The sequence below is a fragment of the Rhinolophus sinicus genome, chromosome 15 (genome assembly GCF_057876585.1).
Source record: "Rhinolophus sinicus isolate RSI-liver-muscle chromosome 15, RSI-T2T, whole genome shotgun sequence".
In the NCBI taxonomy this organism is placed as follows: domain Eukaryota; kingdom Metazoa; phylum Chordata; class Mammalia; order Chiroptera; family Rhinolophidae; genus Rhinolophus; species Rhinolophus sinicus.
Window position 1 is genome coordinate 56,125,548 of NC_142515.1, and position 19,781 is coordinate 56,145,328.

The 19,781-nt window shown below is 41.1% G+C and overlaps 1 protein-coding gene across 2 annotated transcripts; it reads right to left on the bottom strand.

The window, feature by feature from the left end:
• Positions 1 to 1,730: 1,730 nt before the first annotated feature.
• On the bottom strand, positions 1,731 to 19,712 carry DYDC1 (DPY30 domain containing 1). 2 transcript variants are annotated; one of them, XM_019749477.3, is made up of 6 exons: positions 19,585 to 19,712; positions 16,233 to 16,395; positions 15,674 to 15,775; positions 7,931 to 8,011; positions 4,176 to 4,280; positions 1,731 to 1,814 (listed from the first exon to the last, which is right to left on the bottom strand). In XM_019749477.3, the coding sequence occupies exons 2-6, from the start codon at positions 16,377 to 16,379 to the stop codon at positions 1,785 to 1,787; spliced, it is 465 nt and encodes a 154-aa protein (XP_019605036.2). In that variant the 5' UTR covers positions 16,380 to 16,395; positions 19,585 to 19,712; the 3' UTR covers positions 1,731 to 1,784. The 2 variants fall into 2 exon arrangements, with proteins under 2 accessions (XP_019605036.2, XP_088648222.1); XM_088792096.1 differs by lacking the exon at positions 19,585 to 19,712 and having other exon boundaries at positions 16,233 to 16,504.
• Positions 19,713 to 19,781: the final 69 nt, after the last annotated feature.

The following is a 19,781-nucleotide window of genomic DNA, read 5'->3' on the forward strand; positions in this document are numbered from 1 at the left end:
AAAGTGTATTTATTGCTCTCGTATTTTGGTGATCTGGTACAGCTCACCTTTTGCAGTGAGAAAATCTAGCTTTATTGTCTATGTTTAGATCCTTTATGTCTCTCCATTCTTTCATCCATTTCTTCCTCTTCTTCTATTATCCTTGTCTTCCATGAGACCAGCTTAGCAGAAAAATCTAGAATACTTCAATCAAGCCCAGGGTGTCATCTAACAACAAAACGTCTGCTGGAATAGGAGCCATCCCCACTCCTACTGCTGGATGGGTCTTGCTGCCATTGGCAAGAAACTGTAAGGCCTAGACACAGAGTAAGCGTGGCTGTCTGTCCACAGGCTACAACCTGGCCCCAGGCCCCGCGGGCAGTGGGCATCTGCTCTCTGAGTCATCTCCCGCTGGACGGAGCCTCTTCCCACACACCAGCCCATTTCCCTGGTCCCTGATCACTTGCTGGATCTTCGTTGAGGGCTCTCCCCGCAGAGACTGAACCTGTTTTATCTTTTTTACCCCATTCTTCCTCCTCCCTCTGATGCCTAGCTCTGGCTGGCAGCTCTTCACACAAGACTACCCCGGCCGCAGAACCACAATCCTTCACCCTATGACTAGCTAACACTCAAGAGACTCCTGCTGTTCAATCCCAACAGCAGACTGCACCCTGTGGAGTCCGGCAGGGGTTATGCTGAGCCGGAGAGCCCTGTGAGCCTGCCCTCCTGCCCCACCCCTGCACCATGGTACCTGGCAAGGCTGAGGCGGAGTCATGGACACTCCTGCCCGGTCATCCACACCGGGGACACAGTGCCTGGTAGCCTCACTGACACAGAAGTCATCTCTCCAGGGCACCTGAGACTTTTTCTCATAATGTACAGAACTGATATGACAAGATAATATTTATTTTTAATGAAACCAATATTTTTCCCATTATGTTTTTCCCCCTTTTGTCTTTCCATTTAAGCAACTAGGCTGTTCTGTTCTCTTGCCTCAGGAAAGGTATGTTTATAACCAAACACAGCATTTATTTTAAAGGAGCCTCTTCCTGGCATTTATGTTTCCCTGCCTATACCCTTCCCTAAAGAACAGAAAAGACTCCTAATATAGATTTGGGAGAATTTTATAAAGGAAGTGAAGTTCTCCCTGAAGTTCAAGGCTAGACCTGAAACTTCCCAGGGGCTAAAAGTGCAGGGTCCACAGACCACCCAGTGTCCATTCAAGGCAGCACCTGCGTGGCCTGTACCCAGTGCGATTTCCCGCCAACGGTAGCACAGTACTTTTGCCCACTGACTGCTCCAGAGGAAATGATGAGTCTGTGTCCTTACCCATTCCAGCCCCATTGATTATCCTGGACTAAGTGATACTACGAAAGATCACTTCCCAGCAAACTGGGGAAACCTTTGCCGTTCACTCCCAGGAAGAAATGCCATATCTAAAGCACGTTGAATATTCTTAAGCCCTGCACGGTGACAGTGTCTTCCACTTTTCACAGACAGTCACTTTCATCTCAGGCACGCTTGTTCGCACTTAGACACACACATTCTTTTCAGCTTGTCTCAGGTTTGCCCCTTGTGGTTGCTTTGGGAAACTCTCGCTTCTGTTCTCCCAATGGAATCTACGAATAATCAGTTGCACTAGGGACTCCAAAACAGTATTTTAAGGCCACCCTGGAAGCCCATTTATAAAACTGTCTTAGAGGGGAAAAAGAGTTTAAGTTTGGAAGAAAAAAATACAATTGGGGACTTCATAGTTTGAAACTTGAAACAATCAGAAAAGTTTATTGTTCTTAGGTTGGATGATCCTACAAGTCTTGATCTATGTTTAACGCAACCTAAAAGCAAAATAAAAAGTAAATGTGCTTTAATACAATTAGAACTGTGAAAACGTACAAGCTGAAGAAAAGAGAGTTTAGGTGATTTCTATGTGATTATGTAAATGAAGCTTTTTTATTATTTCAAATTATTTCAAATAAAATCCAAATTCAACCAAGTCATAACTATGTTCTCAGTGTATTTATGGCCCTCCTTTCTTCCATTTCCCTGTCGATCCTTTATTGATGTCCTTGTCCTTCTTGCAGGGGTCCTCTTCCTATACCCTTAAACGTTGGATTGTCTAATGGCTTCACCCTGAGCCCCCTCCTTCATTCTGCAGCGCTGCAGGCACCTTCCTCACTCTCCTGGCTTTGCTTAGCGTATATGCCCATGCGTGCGGGACTTCTCTCTACCCTCCAGACCCATATATATCAACTGGACCTTGGCCATTCTCACCAGCATATCTCAGAGTCATCTGAAACTCAACATGTCTACAACTGAAGCCATCGTTTTCATAAAACCTACTTTCTCTTATTGTTCCTCAACAATTGGTAAAGCACCAAAAATGGTAGAGTCCAGTTGCCCAAGGCGGAAATCTAGGCATCAGCCTTGATTTCTTTCTCTCCCTTACCCTCCCAGTCAGCGGAATCCACTCAGCGCCCCCATCTCTGCTGTGTGCACTCTGGTCATTTTGCCTCTGGATGACTGTAATAACTTCCTAAGTCCCCTGTTTCCACTCCTACCCACTCAAATCCAATCTCCACTTTCTAAAAACGCACATTTAATCGTTACATAAACCCTCTCAATGACTCACTCCCACTGCACTGAAGTCCAAAACCCCTAACAGGATGTAGAGAACCCAGTGTGATCTGGGTTTATCCACTTCTCCAGCTGCGAACCACACTATTCCCCTAGCTCCATACAACCCACCCATAATACTGGGCTATTTCAGTTTCTTGAAAGCATCTTGCTCTCTCCATCTGCTGGGCTTATCTCAGGCTGATTCTTTAAACTTTACTTCCTCAGGAAGACTCATACAGGCAAGGTCAGGTTTCCCTTCTCTGTCCTCTCAGAGCACCTTTCCTATGGGAGCCTATGGCCCCAAAGGGCAGGGACCCAATCTGTTTTGCTCACTGGTATTTTCTAGCACCCTGTATATTACCAAAACATAATACCAAGACATTCAGTAAAAATGTACCCACTGACTGATTAGCACCCAGCTCCACTTCCTGAACAGCTTTTAAAACATCATTTTTCGACTTCAGGTCATCAATGTTATCCTGTCTAGATTCCTACAATGGCCTCCTAACAGTCTGCTCAAATCTGTCACTCCACTCTCTTCTATATGCTGTAGCCAGATGGTCTTTCCAAAATACAGTTCTGATCATATCGGCCTCCACTGCCTTTAGAATAAAATCTAAATGTCTGAGCACAGATTACAAGTCGTTTCATGGACTGGCCCCTACCTTCTCCCCGCCTATTCTCATCCCTGACTGCTTTATACTCTCTGAGTCTTCATACTTGCTGTGTTCTCAGGCCCCCGGCCCACCAATGAATGACAAGTACCTGACTTCCTTCCGGAAGCCCTCCCTGACCTAGGTTCCTCAACTTGGCTGGCTGTCCCACCTGCCAGTGCACACTGACTAAGTGCCTAAAGGCACCTGTCTGCCAGGACAGTCCTGCTTATGCCTGCTGATCTGCTTGCTTACCCAAGCTCCTCCTCTCACTCTCCAAGCTTACTGGTGTGGACAATAAATTCCCTGATCACTCTAACAGTAACTATTAATCGCTTGTCCAATGATCTGTTTCTCCCCTAGCCAAGGTCAAATTTTAACTATCTGTTTTATGCACCACAGGATCGGGCACAGTGCCTGGCACGTAGAAAACACTGTATGTTTATTAAATAAGCAAATATACGTATATACTGTAAAAGCATGCACTTTGATTAAGACACTTATCTGGTTCAAGGGTTTGCTACTAAGAACCAAATTGAAAATTTATGTGTTTCACCAAATGATTGAAATATTATGAAATATTATGTGTTTCACCAAATGATTGTAAATACATATTTTGACAATTTCAAAGCCTAACTCCAAAATATATCTATCACCCTCTGCACAAGAGGGCACACTGCTACATCAGCATGAGCTCCCAAGCTCCTTTCCCACGAGTGCTGACACATTTGTGAGGAGCCGGACATGTGCCTGCCCTCGCCGTGTGGCCAGCTGCACACATTCACAGAAGGGCAGAGGGCCAAGGGAACCAGTTTGCTTTCTATGAAACAAAAGGCCCATTTGCCAGACAACCCAGGCCTCGTATGCACTAGGCTTTCCTGAAGTAAAAAACCTGGTTTTCACAAAACACTCTCTAAAGACACTTACATCCGATAGTATTGATTCGTCAACCTCTTCCACTCTGCTCAGGTTAGGTGCCCCGTATCGGTCACTGATTTCAGCGAGTGTCTTGCCTGAGTCTGCTGCTGCATCCTACAATTGGAAAAATCATTTTTACTTTTAAATGACTTCAAAATTACAACATTAATTTTCTTTTAGTTTTGATAAGAAACTTCTGAATTACAACATCAAAATTCAACATTGTTAATTAAAGGAATGAACCAGTATCTGTTAATGGCAAGAGAATTCTAGGAATAAATGCTAAAACTTGCTAAAAAAATACATTCAGAAATTTAAAATATATCATTGTAAGTAATCAGGTGGTCAATATCTCACAACATTCTGGTTTTAAAGATACAAACACAAACTGAATATCTGATTTTTATCCACTTTGAGATTTTGCTTTTTAAAGCACATCATGTTTGTGGCTTGTTATTACCAGAATTTATATTTAGCCTTTCAATTTTGATAATCTCCTTATTAAAAATTTAGCTACTAATGTATCAAAATTAAGCTCTATATTCCAGGATACTCATTTATTTCACATAACGTAGAATAACTTTTTCTTCTCACATCTAAATATGAAGTATCTTCACTCATAGCTGTATTTTCCATATTCATTCTCATCTACAATATATAAAAATAAAGAAAAATGCATTGAATATACTTTGCCTCTTAATTTTGTTTAATTTTCAAGCATCTTTATTTTTACATAATGCTATCTATAATCAATTTAACAGTGAAAATGTTATCACTCTTGAAGGAGTGATAATCTGAATCCAAATAATATAAAACTGCAGATAAAAAACAACATCAACTGCAGATCACAGTCTATACTAACAGAAGACAACCATGTTTTGTTTACAATTAAATACAACTTTTTGAAAAATGAAAGGGGCTTATTAAACATCAAACCTCAAGCCAAGTTATTAGCAAATGTAAAAAGTGACAAAATAAAATTTTCAATGAATGCTTAAAGGAGAGGTTTTAAAGAGATCTTGCAGTTAAGTAGAAGTTTATAGATAGCAAGAAAGACGTAAATATTTCTGAAGAAACTTATCTGGCCCAAGTCACAAGCCAATGCATGAATCTTCTCATAGTACCCAAGCAATGCCCTCGATAGTACTCTGAAAACATGGGAGGCCTTGTTCTGACTGTGAAAACATCCTTCTAACCAACCAAACCTTGCTACAGCCTCTACCTTTTCATCCTAAGGCAGCAGGGTGACCTCACTGATTCTGAGCTGATTCATTTTGGCTGTTCCAAGATGAGTGATCTTGTGACCATATATGCAGTCACCCTAATTATAGGGGACATATGTGGTACTGTTTTCTCAAGACCATTCCATTCTCCTGTAACATCTTAGCCCACCACCACATGGCCATAGTGGGGATGTCGCTGTTCTCATAGGACCCTCTCCCTCACCCACCGGATAGATACTTGACACAAACTAACCCAGTCAGAATCCTTCCTCAAGATGCTTCACTCAACTGAAACCAAAAAAAGGAATCCACTCCCCTCAGATGGTAGGAACCACAACATTACAAGACCCAGGAGCCATGAAGAACCATGTCCCTAACCCATATGCAGCAAACCATGCCATGGTGACAGAGAGTGAAACTAAGGGCCAGAGAACAGCAGAGGTGAGAGCCCTGGTGGTATTTGATTCTCTTGCCCCCAAAGGTCTGGAAGGCCCAATTGTACCAGAGCCCTTCACAGTTTAGTTATAAAACACTTTCTTCAAACCAGGATACTTCCAAGAAATTTCCTTTGGCAAATGATAGTTTAAGTTGTGTCTCTGCAGCTACAAGAAGGCCAGGGCAAAAGGACATACATGGACTCACCTCTGAGCACTGGGTAAGACGGGGGTACTTTGCAGGAGAGAGGTGAGGGGTGATAGGCAGCAGGAATATGGATTATTGTAGTTACTGTGGCTCTGGTCACACAGTCTGATGATGCCGGCAGATAGCAAATAACATGAGTATAACCTTCATGGAGCCACAAAACAGAGTCCAATCCCTCCTATGAATCATAGACTTTCAAACATTCAAATACAGCTATCAGGGCATCTTGATAAAAAGTGCTTCCAATTCTCTAATAATTTTAATCACTGTCTTCTTGATACATTCTGGTTTTTCTTTCATTTTTGATCACTGAATCTTAACTGAAGAGAAAGGGGGTATGTCTTTATGCGGATTTGTATTGTGTATGCATGTAGATCCACGTGCCCCACCACACTCAGACTAAGATAGCATCAGCATCTGTATTTTTTAAAACTATGTATAGAGCTTTGAATTTATCCTTTTCAAAAATCTCATCTTTTTTATTCAATTTACCCTTCCAATGTTTTAAAAATTGCTTTATATAATGATACTCTCATCTAAGCCGCTAATAAATATAGTCTATAAAACTTGTTTCTGTTTTTATTTTTAAGTATGGAATAAATAGAGGAGTAACATTTACGTAACAGGTCTGGCTATAAACATACTATATGAAATATCCGGTTAAAAAGTATAGCTCAGACGTCCAGAAGTTGGTCTGTGTGACATACACATTTTTGATACCTGGACGCTTGATATTATACAGACACAGTCAATGGAGATGGACATTTTGATTTAAGTCACTGCATTATTTATTTAATGAAAGACATGAAAAATCTCTATTAATAACATATTTTAAAATGTAAACTATTGTTGAGAATACATCTAACATAAAGAAAAGAGACGCACGACTCTTGCAGAGATCAGAATACCCCCAACATTACAAAGAACTTAACCCTCAACATCAACCACCAGAATTAGGAACAGTTACCACTTAACTAAAATGTTGATAATATCACCACCAGAGAACTTTCCTGTTCACAAAGCAGTTTCACATACACGATCTTATTTGATCCTTATAACAACCCAGTGAGATATTGCTAACAACACTATACTGTTGGGCCGGCCCGGTGGCTCAGGCGGTTAGAGCTCCGTGCTCCTAACGCCGAAGGCTGCCGGTTCGATTCCCACATGGGCCAGTGGGCTCTCAACCACAAGGTTGCCAGTTCAATTCCTCGAGTCCCGCAAGGGATGGTGGGCTCTGCCCCCTGCAACTAAGATCGAACACGGCACCTTGAGCTGAGCTGCCTCCCAGATAGCTCAGTTGTTGGTTGGAGCGCGGGCTCTCAACCACAAGGTTGCCAGTTCAATTCCTTGACTCCCACAAGGGATGGTGAGCAGCGCCCCCTGCAACTAAAATTGAACACGGCACCTTGAGCTGAGCTGCTGCTGAGCTCCCGGATGACTCAGTTGGTTGGAGTGTGTCCTCTCAACCACAAGGTTGCCGGTTCGACTCCCGCAAGGGATGGTGGGCTGTACCCCCTGCAACTAGCAACGGCAACTGGACCTGGAGCTGAGCTGCACCCTCCACAACTAAGACTGGAAGGACAACAACTTGAAGCTGAACCAGAACCCTCCACACCTAAGATTGAAAGGACAACAACTTGACTTGGAAAAAAGTCCTAGAAGCACACACTGTTCCCCAATAAAGTCCTGTTCCCCTTCCCCAATAAAAAAATCTAAAAAAAAAACCCAAAAAAACCCCACTATACTGTTATCCCTATTTTTATAAAGGTAAACTGAGACTAAAAAAGGTTCTAAGACTTGTTTAAGTCACACAGCTAACATGTGGCAGGTCTTTAGAATATGAATCCCATGATACAACAGCTAGAAAAAGTAGGCATTTATAAAACTTCAAATTACCTTTTCCAAAAGTTCTTGAGCTCTCTGTAATTCTTCTAGTCTCTGTCTCTCTTTTTCTTGCATTTCCAACTCCAGCTGTTGCTGAACATTCAGAAATAAATAAGTCATGTTAGAGTCAGATCAATCGCAAGGAATTAACTCTATCACTCTGAAATGTCCCAGGATAATTAAGTTTACACTCACCTTAATTTCAGAAACTTACAAAAATTAATGATCACAGACACCTAATACTTTAGCTTTTACAATATTTCCTGAAGTATAAACTAAGAAAGGAAGCTTCCTTAATTGCCAATTGTAGAAAAGCACGATTTGTACAAAATCAAGTCATTTCCTCTGTTCTTGAAGCAACAAATGGTCTTTTTTTTTCCAGATAAAATCTCTCTTAAGCATAGACGGGTCAAACCAGGCCAAACTTTGGTTACAGAGAGTGGATGAGAAAACCCTAAGTATATTATCTGAAACCATAGATAATCAACAATATATTTGGTCCCAACTCAACAAATATGCCACACTAGCATAGGGGTCAGCAAACTAAATTCTGTGGGCCAAATCTGACCCAACTCCTGTTTTTGTACAGCCTCCAAGCTAAGGACAGTTTTCACATTTTTAAAGCGTTGAAAAATATGAAAGAATAATAATAATGAAAATTATGTGAAATTCAAATTTTAGTGTCTATAAAGAAAGTTTTATTGCTTGATGGCTTTTGCACTACAGCACAGTTGAGTAGTTGCGACAGAGACCATAGGTGGCACTCGCATCACTTTGCACCCCTGCTCAGCACCCCACCAACCACAGTGCAATGGTTACAACAGTTTTGGAGCACCCCAGTATCACTATACTATGGCACTTAGACTGCATAGAAGAAAACATAGGTACTAAACTTATGGACCTTGGGTTCAAAGAGCATTTTATGAACTTGACTCCAAAGGCAATGGAAGTAAAAGCTAAAATAAACGAATGGGACTATATGAAACTTAAAAGCTTCTGCACAGCAAAAGAAACCATTGACAAAATAAAGAGGCCACCAACTGAATGGGAGAAGATTTTTGCAAACAGTGCCTCCGATAAGGGGCTAGTATCCAGAATATACAAGGAACTCATGCAACTCAACAACAAAAAAACAAACAACCCAATTGAAAAATGGGCAGAGGACTTTTTTTCATTTTTTTTAATCAGTGCATACCCAACATGTCAAAACAAGAAGTGGATTTTGAAGGTGGCCTTTTAAGACACAGTGGAGAATGGATTATTTAATTATCAAATTAAATGGCAAAGTATAGTGTTTATTCAGCAGTGACACTGTACTAAAAGAATACAATAAATATCAATATTACCAGACTAAGAACTCATCACAATATTCTCAACTCACATGAAAGCAACGGTCAGACATATTTAAAAAAAAAAAAATGTTTTTGGTTTATATACCACATATCAGTGACATCACATGGTTCTCTGCTTTTTCTGTCTGACTTATTTCGCTCAGCATTACACTCTCAAGATCCATCCATGTTGTCACAAATGTTCCTATATCATCTTTTCTTACCGCCGAATAGTATTCCATTGTGTATATATACCACAACTTCTTTATCCATTCATCTATCGAAGGACATTTTGGTTGTTTCCATGTCTTGGCCACCGTAAACAAAGCTGCAATGAACATTGGAGCACACGTGTCTTTATCTATAAATGTTTTCAGATTTTTTGGGTAGATACCCAGGAGAGGGATTGCTGGGTTATATGGCAATTCTATTCGTAATTTTTTGGGAACCTCCACACTGCCTTCCATAACGGGTGGTATATAAACCAAAAACAACAAAAGAACAAGACAAACAAATGAGAAACAGAAACTCATAGACACAGACAATAATTTAGTGGTTACCAGAGGGTAAGGGGGGTGGGGGGTGGCGGGTGGGAGATGAGGGTAAGGGGGATCAAATATATGGTGATGGAAGGAGAACTGACTCTGGGTGATGAACACACAATGGGATTTATAGATGATATAATACAGAATTGTACACCTGAAATCTATGTAATTTTACTAACAATTGTCACCCCAATAAATTTAATAAAATAAAATAAAATTTAAAAAAAAGTAAAACAAGAATTATTCCATTACAGCAGAATTTCTTCACAAAAATTAAAAATGAAAATGAGACTGCAACAAAAGTCAAGTTTCCAAATGGCTCATTTGTTAGTCAAGCAAAGAAACACATTTTCCAATGGTGATTTAATTAAAACCTGTTTAATTTCAGTGTCCAGAAAAAAATAAGCTTATTTAAGATTATCAGCCTTTGGGGAAGAACAGTTGCTCCAAGAATTGATTACACTGGGAGCAACATCAATAGTCAATTAAATACAAGGCAAACGATTCTGAGTGGTTTCCTTGTCTCTTGATGAGTAGACAAATATTCCCAACACTGCTCAGTTATTGTTTATTCAAGGAGTCAATGCTGAGTTCGAAGTGGCTGAAAAATCAGCCTCTATGAATAGTCTTCTTCTTGGGACAACTACAGGCAAAAATATTTTCAAAGAATTTGAGAAACACTAATTCAGTACAACCAGAAGTGAAATCTGTTAAGATGTGTTACACATAATGCTGATAAAAATATGCATGGAACAGAAAAAGGCTTAGTTGGACAAATTTACAAAGCTTGTGAAAATACAGTGTTTAAAGCCTATTCACTGTATTATTTGACAGCAGTTACTCTGCAGAAAATACTTGAATCGATCATGTATTATTGAACCAGTATTGTCCTTCATTCACTCTTATGAAGTTAACCATCATTCTGTCAATTTTGCTCAAAAATAGAAGCGGAATAAATCCTGACTTGCGCTAACCACAGCAGTTTCGTGGCTTAACAGTGGTGATGTTTTATTGTGAATTTTTGAGCGCAGGGTCAAGACAAATCTTTCTTACTGAGAAGAACCATTCTCAACCACTACCATCAAACATTAAATGGCTTTGGAAATTAGCTTTTGTTGCAGACTTAACAATGCTTTTTTAATCAATTCAACCTAAAATTATAAGGCAAAACAGCAGGTATATGTAAAACTTAAACTGCAGGAAAATCATTTCAACAATTAATATTGTTTGAATCACAAAATCAAGCTGCTTTATACACTTGCAGTGCTATCAAAAACTCAAGCAAGAAACTAGATCTCCTTTGCCATACAAATTTGTAGTAGATCTGTCTTCAAGCTTATATAGTTCCAGAGTGTTTTAGGCCTCAATGTAAGTGCAAAGGAAATTTCCGTATTTCAAAATCCACTTAACTATGTAATTGAGAAACTTGTATAAACCTTCAATTGGAATTGATTCATCTACAAAGTAATGAGATGCTATAAGGCAAATATCAAGAGAAAAATCTAACAGAATTCTACAAATGCCTTCCAAGAGATGAATATGCCCAAACTTATATGCACAAGGACTCATATCAATTCTTGGCAGCACCTATATGTGAAAAGATGTTTTCAAAGATGAAACATAAAATCTCATTTCAGATCAGCATTAACAGACAAACATTTTCAATCAATTTTGATGGTAGGGAACATTAACTTTGAACTCCAACTAAGTGAAAACTTATCTTTAAAAAAAAAGAATTTAATTCTTCTCAGTAAGTGAGCCTGTATTACGAAAAATAAATAAAATTATTCAATTCTTATTATTTATTTCACCAACAAAACATTTGTGGAAATTTGTTTTCTCTCTTGTTATATCTACATGCTATATCTACCGTAATACCTATATCATATCCTCAATTTTGCCTCTATAATATCTACCTTTGCAGAAAGAGCTTGTCAACCCCTAAGCTAGAAAATAATTTCTTACCATCAATCCAGTGCCACACCATAAACAAGCTAATAGACTCATCCCATTAAGAGCATTTTAAAACTACATTTTTAAAATACATTTTTAATTTTATTTATTTATTTTTTAAAAGATTTTATTGGGGAAGGGGAACAGGACTTTATTGGGGAACAGTGTGTATTTCCAGGACTTTTTTCCAAGTCAAGTTGTTGTCCTTTCAATCTTAGTTGTGGAGGGCGCAGCTCAGCTCCAGGTCCAGTTGCCATTGCTAGTTGCAGGGGGTGCAGCCCACCATCCCTTGCTGGAGGTCGAACCGGCAACCTTGAGGTTGAGAGGACACGCTCCAACCAACTGAGCCATCCAGGAGCTCAGTGGCAGCTCAGTTCAAGGTGCTGTGTTCAATCTTAGTTGCAGGGAGCGCAGGCTGCCCACCATCCCTTGTGGGACTCGAGGAATCGAACTGGCAACCTTGAGGTTGAGAGGACGTGCTCCAACCAACTGAGCCATCCAGGAGCTCAGCGGCAGCTCAGTTCAAGGTGCCGTGTTCAATCTTAGTTGCAGGGAGCGCTGCCTACCATCCCTTGCGGGTCTCGAGGAATCGAACTGGCAACCTTGTGGTTGAGAGCCCACTGGCCCATGTGGGAATCGAACTGGCAGCCTTCGGAGTTAGGAGCACGGAGCTCCAACCGCCTGAGCTATCGGCCGGCCCACATTTTTAAAAGTAACACATTTTGGGGCGGCTGGGTTACTCAGTTGGTTAGAGCGCAAGCTCTGAGTAACAGGGTTGACGGTTCGATTCCCACATGGGCCAGTGGGCTCTCAACCACAAGGTTGTCGGTTCAACTCCTTGAGTCCTGCAAGGGATGGTGGTCTCCGCCACCTGCAACTAAGATTGAACAGGGTACCTTGAGCTGAGCTGCCTCCCAGATGGCTCAGTTGGTTGGAGCACGGGCTCTCAACCACAAGGTTGCCAGTTCAATTCCTCGAGTCCCGCAAGGGATGGTGGGCTGTGCCCTCTGCAACTAGAAACGGGAACTAGACCTGGAGCTGAGCTGCGCCCTCCACAACTAAGACTGAAAGGACAACAACTTGAAGCTGAGCAGCACCCTCCACAACTAAGATTGACAGGACAACAACTTGACTTGGAAAAAAGGCCTGGAATTATACACTGTTCCCAATAACGTCCTGTTCCCCTCCCCCAATAAAATCTTAATAAAATTAAAATATAACACATTTTTATAAATAAAGAGATAATAGTGATTAATATTGATTCACAAAGGGTTGTTAAAGGCAATTCGTTCGTATTTCTATATTATCCCCACTAAGATAAAAGTGACCGGGTAGGTAGATAAAATGTAGAAACATCAATCAATTTTCAGACAATGGTAGAGGAAGTGAAATAACTACTCTCTCAACAATAATGCAAAGTGCAGTTGTTAAATACCAACCACATTGGTCAACATACCTGTTTCTTAACATTTTTTGGGAAATTTTCAAAACTCAATTCCTTTCTTCACTTAAAGGAAATAAAATCATTAGAAAGATATTCAAATAAATAACCAAACAAAAAAGCTTCTACTTCCATAAGCTCTTCTGTAGAAAACAGCAATAAAACTAAAAGTACTACCCTGTTCACAAGGCCCTGGGCTTGCTGGAGACTGCCTAAAATTTGAAGGAGTTTCAAGTAATTTGTACGAGAATACCTGCTTTTGCAGTGACCAGAGTCCTGAACCCCCAGCTCACTTGACTCAGGGGTCACGGAGAGGCCTCTCTGCTTCTCTTCATCTCAGCCTCATTCTCTCTTACGCTCCTATCGGTTGGTCCATCTCTCCATATATTCCTTCTCCTTCTCTCTATTTCTGCCCATCAATCCACTCTTTAACTGGTCATAAAGTCTGTTGCAGAATATCATTACATCATATCATTACGAACTTCTCAATAGAGTTCGATGCATAGTGGATTGCTTCACTGGCCAGGATGATACAGCTAGATAAATGTTTTGTTTCTAATATTGCCAAATTTTATCTAAGTAAGGTCAAGTAGATGAGTCCAAGAAAGTTAAGTATCTCCACATTTGTGGTGTAATTGTCTTGGGGAAGGAGAACTGCTGAGAAGTTCTGTTGACTCTGACAGACAGGGACAGACACGAGCCATAGGAGCTGTAAGAGGAAGGGCAGACCCTCACTCAAAGTTGGGGCTCCTGCAGCAGACACTTGCTGGGGTGACTGTTTCACACCCACCTCAACACTTTGCAACTTCCCTTTAAGAATAAGTCAAATGACTGAAAAATGAAGATTCAGAAGCAATAAAGTTTTCAACAGTCACATCCATCTAAATGTTCTACCCCAGTATCAAGGATGGATAGAGAAAGGTAGAGAAGTTATTTGCCATGTCGATATTTAACTTTTTATCCACACACCCAAATAATTGACTTCTTTCCCTTTTTTAAATGTGTAGACTTGAGTCAAGATGCTAGAGTTAAGTTCTACATGGTAGAACTACATGGGTGACTTAACTTTAGTTCAGAAAATCTCCATAAATTAAATTGGTCCAGAAACCCTCTGGAACTTTCCCCTATCAAGTTTATCCTCCATGACCCATCCCCCCAACTCTTACCAACATCTTCAGCTCCCCAATCCTGCTACCCAAACCCTACTTCAGTCAAAGGGTCTGCCTCTGACACTTCTTTACTCAGATACCCAGGTCTAAGTGGAGAAAAATCACATAATCACAAAACCAAATCAGATGGCAACATTGTAAATGCTTGGTCTCCAACTCCATCTGGGTACTCAATGCTACCAACCAAGCAATGCTGTTTCCCTGGTCAACTCTCTACCATTCCCCAAAGCCACCATCTCAAACCTTCACCACTCTCCACACACCTCCTACCTCACCTCATTCTTGGAAGATGATTGTGGTCCCTACTTCATTCATAAAGAAGAAACAGTCACACAAGAACCACTTTCAGCTTTGTGCCACAAAAACCTATACACCCACATGTACCTATGCCATCCTCTCCTCTTTCCTTGAATCAAAGATGTGCCCTTCTACCTGCTCGAACTATGTTCCAGACAAAATTTCCTTTTAGCTGACTCTAGAAATCATCCCCTCTATTTCTTAACATCAACCACTCCCCCTCCACTCTGTTCCTTAAACAAAAAAACAAAACAAAACAAAAAACTCCTGAGGCAGCTGGATGGCTCAGTTGGTTAGAGCGCGAGCTCTTAACAACAGAGTTGCCGGTTCGATTCCCACATGGGTCAGTGAGCTGTGCCCTCCACAATTAGATTGAAGACAACGAGCTGCCGCTGAGCTTTTGGAGGGGCAGCCGGATGGCTCAGTTGGTTAGAGCACCAGCTCTCAACAACAATTCCCGCATGGGATGGTGTGCTGCGCCCCCTGCAACTAAATATTGAAACCTGTGACTGGACTTGGAGCTGAGCTGCGCCATGCGACTGGTGGGTCCTGGAAAAACACACTGCTCCCCAATATTCCACAATAAAAATTAAAAACCAAAAACAACAACAACAACAAAAAACTCCCTCCCTGAAAATCTCCTAGAAAGTATGACCTAAACTCACCCTCTCCCCTGCTCTACCTCACCCCACCCATACTGCTCCCACCAAAGTCACCGAAGACCTTGAACGAGCACTTTGAAGTCCTGCTCTCACTCAACCAGCAACACATATGGTTGACCTCTGAGGTCTCACGGAGACACCCTCTCCCCTTGGCTTCCATGAGAGCACACTCTCTGGGTTTTCCTCCTACCTCACTGTTGCTGCTTCTACAGCAGAGAAGACATACATAAAGATGAAAATATAAGGAAACCATACCTAAGTAACCAGAGATGGGGAGCTTTTCAACATTTGGGTGGTACCACACCGAGGTTAATACTGCTAATTCCAGTCACCTCTGCACTCTCTTACTTGTCTCACCTGCTGAAACATGAGCTCCTCTGCTTTAAGTCTCTCCATCATTTCCTGCTCCATCAGAGCAAGTTCTCTTTCACGCTCCAAGTCCGCCATTTCTTTTTCTCTCTAGTATTGTTTAAAAACAATATCACATGACTCATTAGAGATAAAACCATTTGTAAAAACAATCTTGAAAGCATCTTAATCATCAACAGTGGGGAAAAGGTTAAGCAAATTATAGCCTATCCCTTTGAAAACTGTATAATAAATAATTTGGGGAAATATGTGCTTTATTTGAATAAAGAGCACAGAACTAAAATTATTCATTGAGTATGATCATAATTATGTTTAAAAAATCTACAGCGAAATCTGTAGAAAAAAGACTAAAGGAAATACCTAAAAATCTAAATAGAGGTCTTCTTTGGGAATTTTCTTCTTTTTACTTTTCCATGTTGTCCACGTTTTTGTGTAATAAACATACTATTTTTATAACAGAAAGAAATAACATTGAATTTTTTTAAAAAAGCAGACAAATTGGACCAATTATTTTACTCTAATTTTCTAAAAGAAGATTCATACTTACCAGTTTCTCCATGGTCACATTTTCCTTATACTTGTAAAGCCACAATGCTAAATATTCTATTGGATCCACTGGGCGAATTCTTGCTACTTCTGCAAGACCTTGAGTTAGACAAGCCCCAAGGTGCTTTTGAAGATATGCTGACTCCATTTCTAACTCCTAAGTTCTAAAAGATAAATGTTTTTGTATTAATGCAGGAAATTTTCAATTAAGGCACCATAAAAGTAGAGTCCAGTGAGGCTACTAGATCATTACACCCTGTCACTAGTCATGGGCTCCCATCAGGGATGGCACAAGCAAGCTGGCCCCAGGAAACTTCTAATGGTTTCCAAACAGGCTCCACAGAAGTCATTACAAATAATACAGTTTCAAAATCCGGAAGGGGCCTCAAGTCCAAGAGTCAGAAAAGGAATACAATCATTATTGATTGTGAGAAGACTGTATGCCAAGCAACGCCTGTCTCACTTAATCCTCATAACGTACCTGAAAAATGGGTATCACATCCTGCCCTTCTGCTGATCACACCCCGCATGTTTCCATCTCTGTGAATTTTGCACACAATGATGCCTCACTATCTCTCAGCTTGGAAAGTATCTCACCTCCAAGATGTAAATCACCTTCCATTCCCTGAGCTTTCCTGGGCAATGCAAACAAGTCCCTCCTTCCCCAAGCCGCTCACACAGCACTTGTCACCCCAGCTGAGGATTATTTGTGTATTCACACGTCTGTCCTCCCACTAGAAGACAAGGTCCTCTAGCTCCTCAAGGAGTGTTTTAATCACAAGGCTGACACAGCTGGCTTTCCATCTTGGCAAGTGAATGAATTACTTCACTCTCTCAGTAATGTGCCAGCCTGTTAGTTATGAAGATGGACAGGAATAACCTTACACCAGACTTTCTTTTTTTTAAAGAATGAAATGAATCAACCACTGTATCTCAGATGCTTTGAAAAAATTGATCATCCTCCAATTACCCTTATGGAATCCAGACTCTTCTGCATATATATATACTGAGTACAGTATATGTACACTGAGTACCTAGCATGTCAGGTATGAGCAATCATAGGGGGTAGAATGTCAGTGTGTCTAGACCTCTCCCTGGACAAACGCACCTAACATTCTGAGAAAATTTTAAACACAATGACTAGAGGGTATTATGATAAGTTGAAATAAATCAGACAGAAAGACAAAAACCATATGGTTTTACTTATATGTGGAATCTAAAAACAAAACAAAACGAAAACACTCATATAAAGAGATCAAACCGATGGTTGCCAGGAGGGAGGGGAGTGGGGGGATGGGTGAAAAAGGTGAAAGGAAACACAGTCAATAATACTGTGATAACTTTGTACGGTGACAAATGAGCACTAGACTTAGTGTGGTGATCACATTATAAGGTATATAAATGTTGAGTCACTACATCATACACCTGAAATTAACATAATATTGTATTCCAACTGTACTTCAATTTTTAAAAAATGACCTCCTGAGATTCATCTGTAGACCCCAATACTGCTCTCTCTCATGCTATGGTGGTGAAGAGTATAAAACAGTATAATCCCTATAGAGAGGAATTACACAATATCTAGAAAATGACATCAATTTTGACCCATCAGTCTCACTTCTAGGATCCTTTCTTGCAAAAATCTGAAGTAGCCATACTGAAATAGCATCCAAATGTTCATCATTAAGGGATTGATGAGGTACAGCAACACAATGGATGACTGTGAAGGTATAAAAGAGAATGAGGAAGACCTCGAAAAATAAAGAGTGATCTCTAGGACATAGTATGAAGAGGGAAAAAAAGCAAGGTGCAAAAATTGTATATAGTATGCCATTTTTGTACTAGCAACAGCAGTGGGGAAAGGAATATGTATGTACAAGGTCGGGCAATTAAGTTCACGAACTCATCCTAGAAAAAGTGCTACAGACCTCATTGCTGAATATCATGACAGTCACCTTCGAAGTACTCCCCTTGGGAAGCTATGCACCAACACCAGAGCCTAGACCACCCTTCAAAGCAATTTTGGAACTGTTTTTCTGGAATGGCCATCAGAGCTGTCCTCACATTACCCTTGATGTCCTGAACGTCATCAAAATGTCTTCCTTTCAATATTTCCTTTATTTTCAGGTAAAGAAAGAAGTCATTGGGGCCAGATCAGGTGAGTAGAAGGGTGTTCCAATACAGTTATTTGTTTACTGGCTCAAAACTCCCTCACAGACAGTGTCATGTGAGCTGGTACATTGTCGTGATGCAACAGCCATGAATTGTAGGTGAAAAGTTCAGGTCGTTTTTGTTTTTTTCACGCACCCTTTTCAGCACTTCCAAATAGTAAACTTGGTTCACCGTTTATCCAGTTGGTACAAATTCATAATGAATAATCCCTCTGATATCCAAAAAGGTTAGCAAGATCATTGCAACAAGTTCAAGAATTTAATTGCCCAACCTCGTATGTGTGTATAGATAAATGGAATCATAAAGACCAAATCTCTAAAAACTGGAAAAAAACTGATTCCCTATCAAGCTGGCATTGTTGTCTTAACCACACAGAGAAAAGAATTATTACAACTGAGGTTGGAACACAATATATTCTTCAATGGGATATACTCTAATGACAAAAATAACTACATTGACATCTGTCAACGTAAGATAAAAAAAGGCTATCTTATTGCTCCTCCAGAAAGATAATGCATGGGAAGAGGACCGTGGTCCCTAAGTGAAAAACCTCTGGCCTAAAGGTACGGCCTCATCCAGGGTTCGTCTCAGATCTATGGACCCTGCATGGTATTATGAGGGGGACCCAGGTGACAGCTCATTACCTCGGTTGGCATGTTTCCTGTCCATGAAATGGTGATAATACCCATCTCACGAAGGTGTTGTAAGCAATGTTTTTTGTTGTTGTTTTTTTCATTTAAGAAAGCCCCTTCCCACAGAAACAACTGCCTCAAGCACGGATAAGTTGTTACAAGAAACAGAAAAAGGTCCCTCACCCATGCCTGGGAGAAAGCCAGCCAGCCTAGTGGGAAAGTGGGGGCGATCCAGGTAGGGCGGCCAAATTCAGCAAATAAAAATACAGTATGCCCAGTTAAATTTGCATTTCAGATAAACAACGAACGACTTTGTATTATATTATACTTGTACTAAAAAGTTATGCCTTAGTTCTCTGAAATGCAAATTTAACTGGGCGTCCCGTATTTTATGTGGCAACCCTCCATTCGGGGCGCTTGGGTTCCCTTTCCTACCCGCGGTCGGCCGATGAGTTCCCGCCTCCCCCCGCCCTCCACGCCGCCCACTGCGGAGGAGGAGGAGGGAGCCCGCCCCAGAGGCGCCTGCCGAGCCCCCGGCGCTGAACTAACCCTCGCTGGGCTCGGGGAGCCTGGGCACCGCCTGAGCCCTACACCACTCCAAGGTCCAACGGCCCAAACCGCTTGCGCAGCCAGACCCCAGCCAACCCCTAAGACCCGGTCTCCCAAAAGGCGCCTGCGCTCTCACACGCACGCCTGGCGCACGCGCCTACCCTCAACCGGCGAGCCGCGTCCCGTCGCTAGGCAAC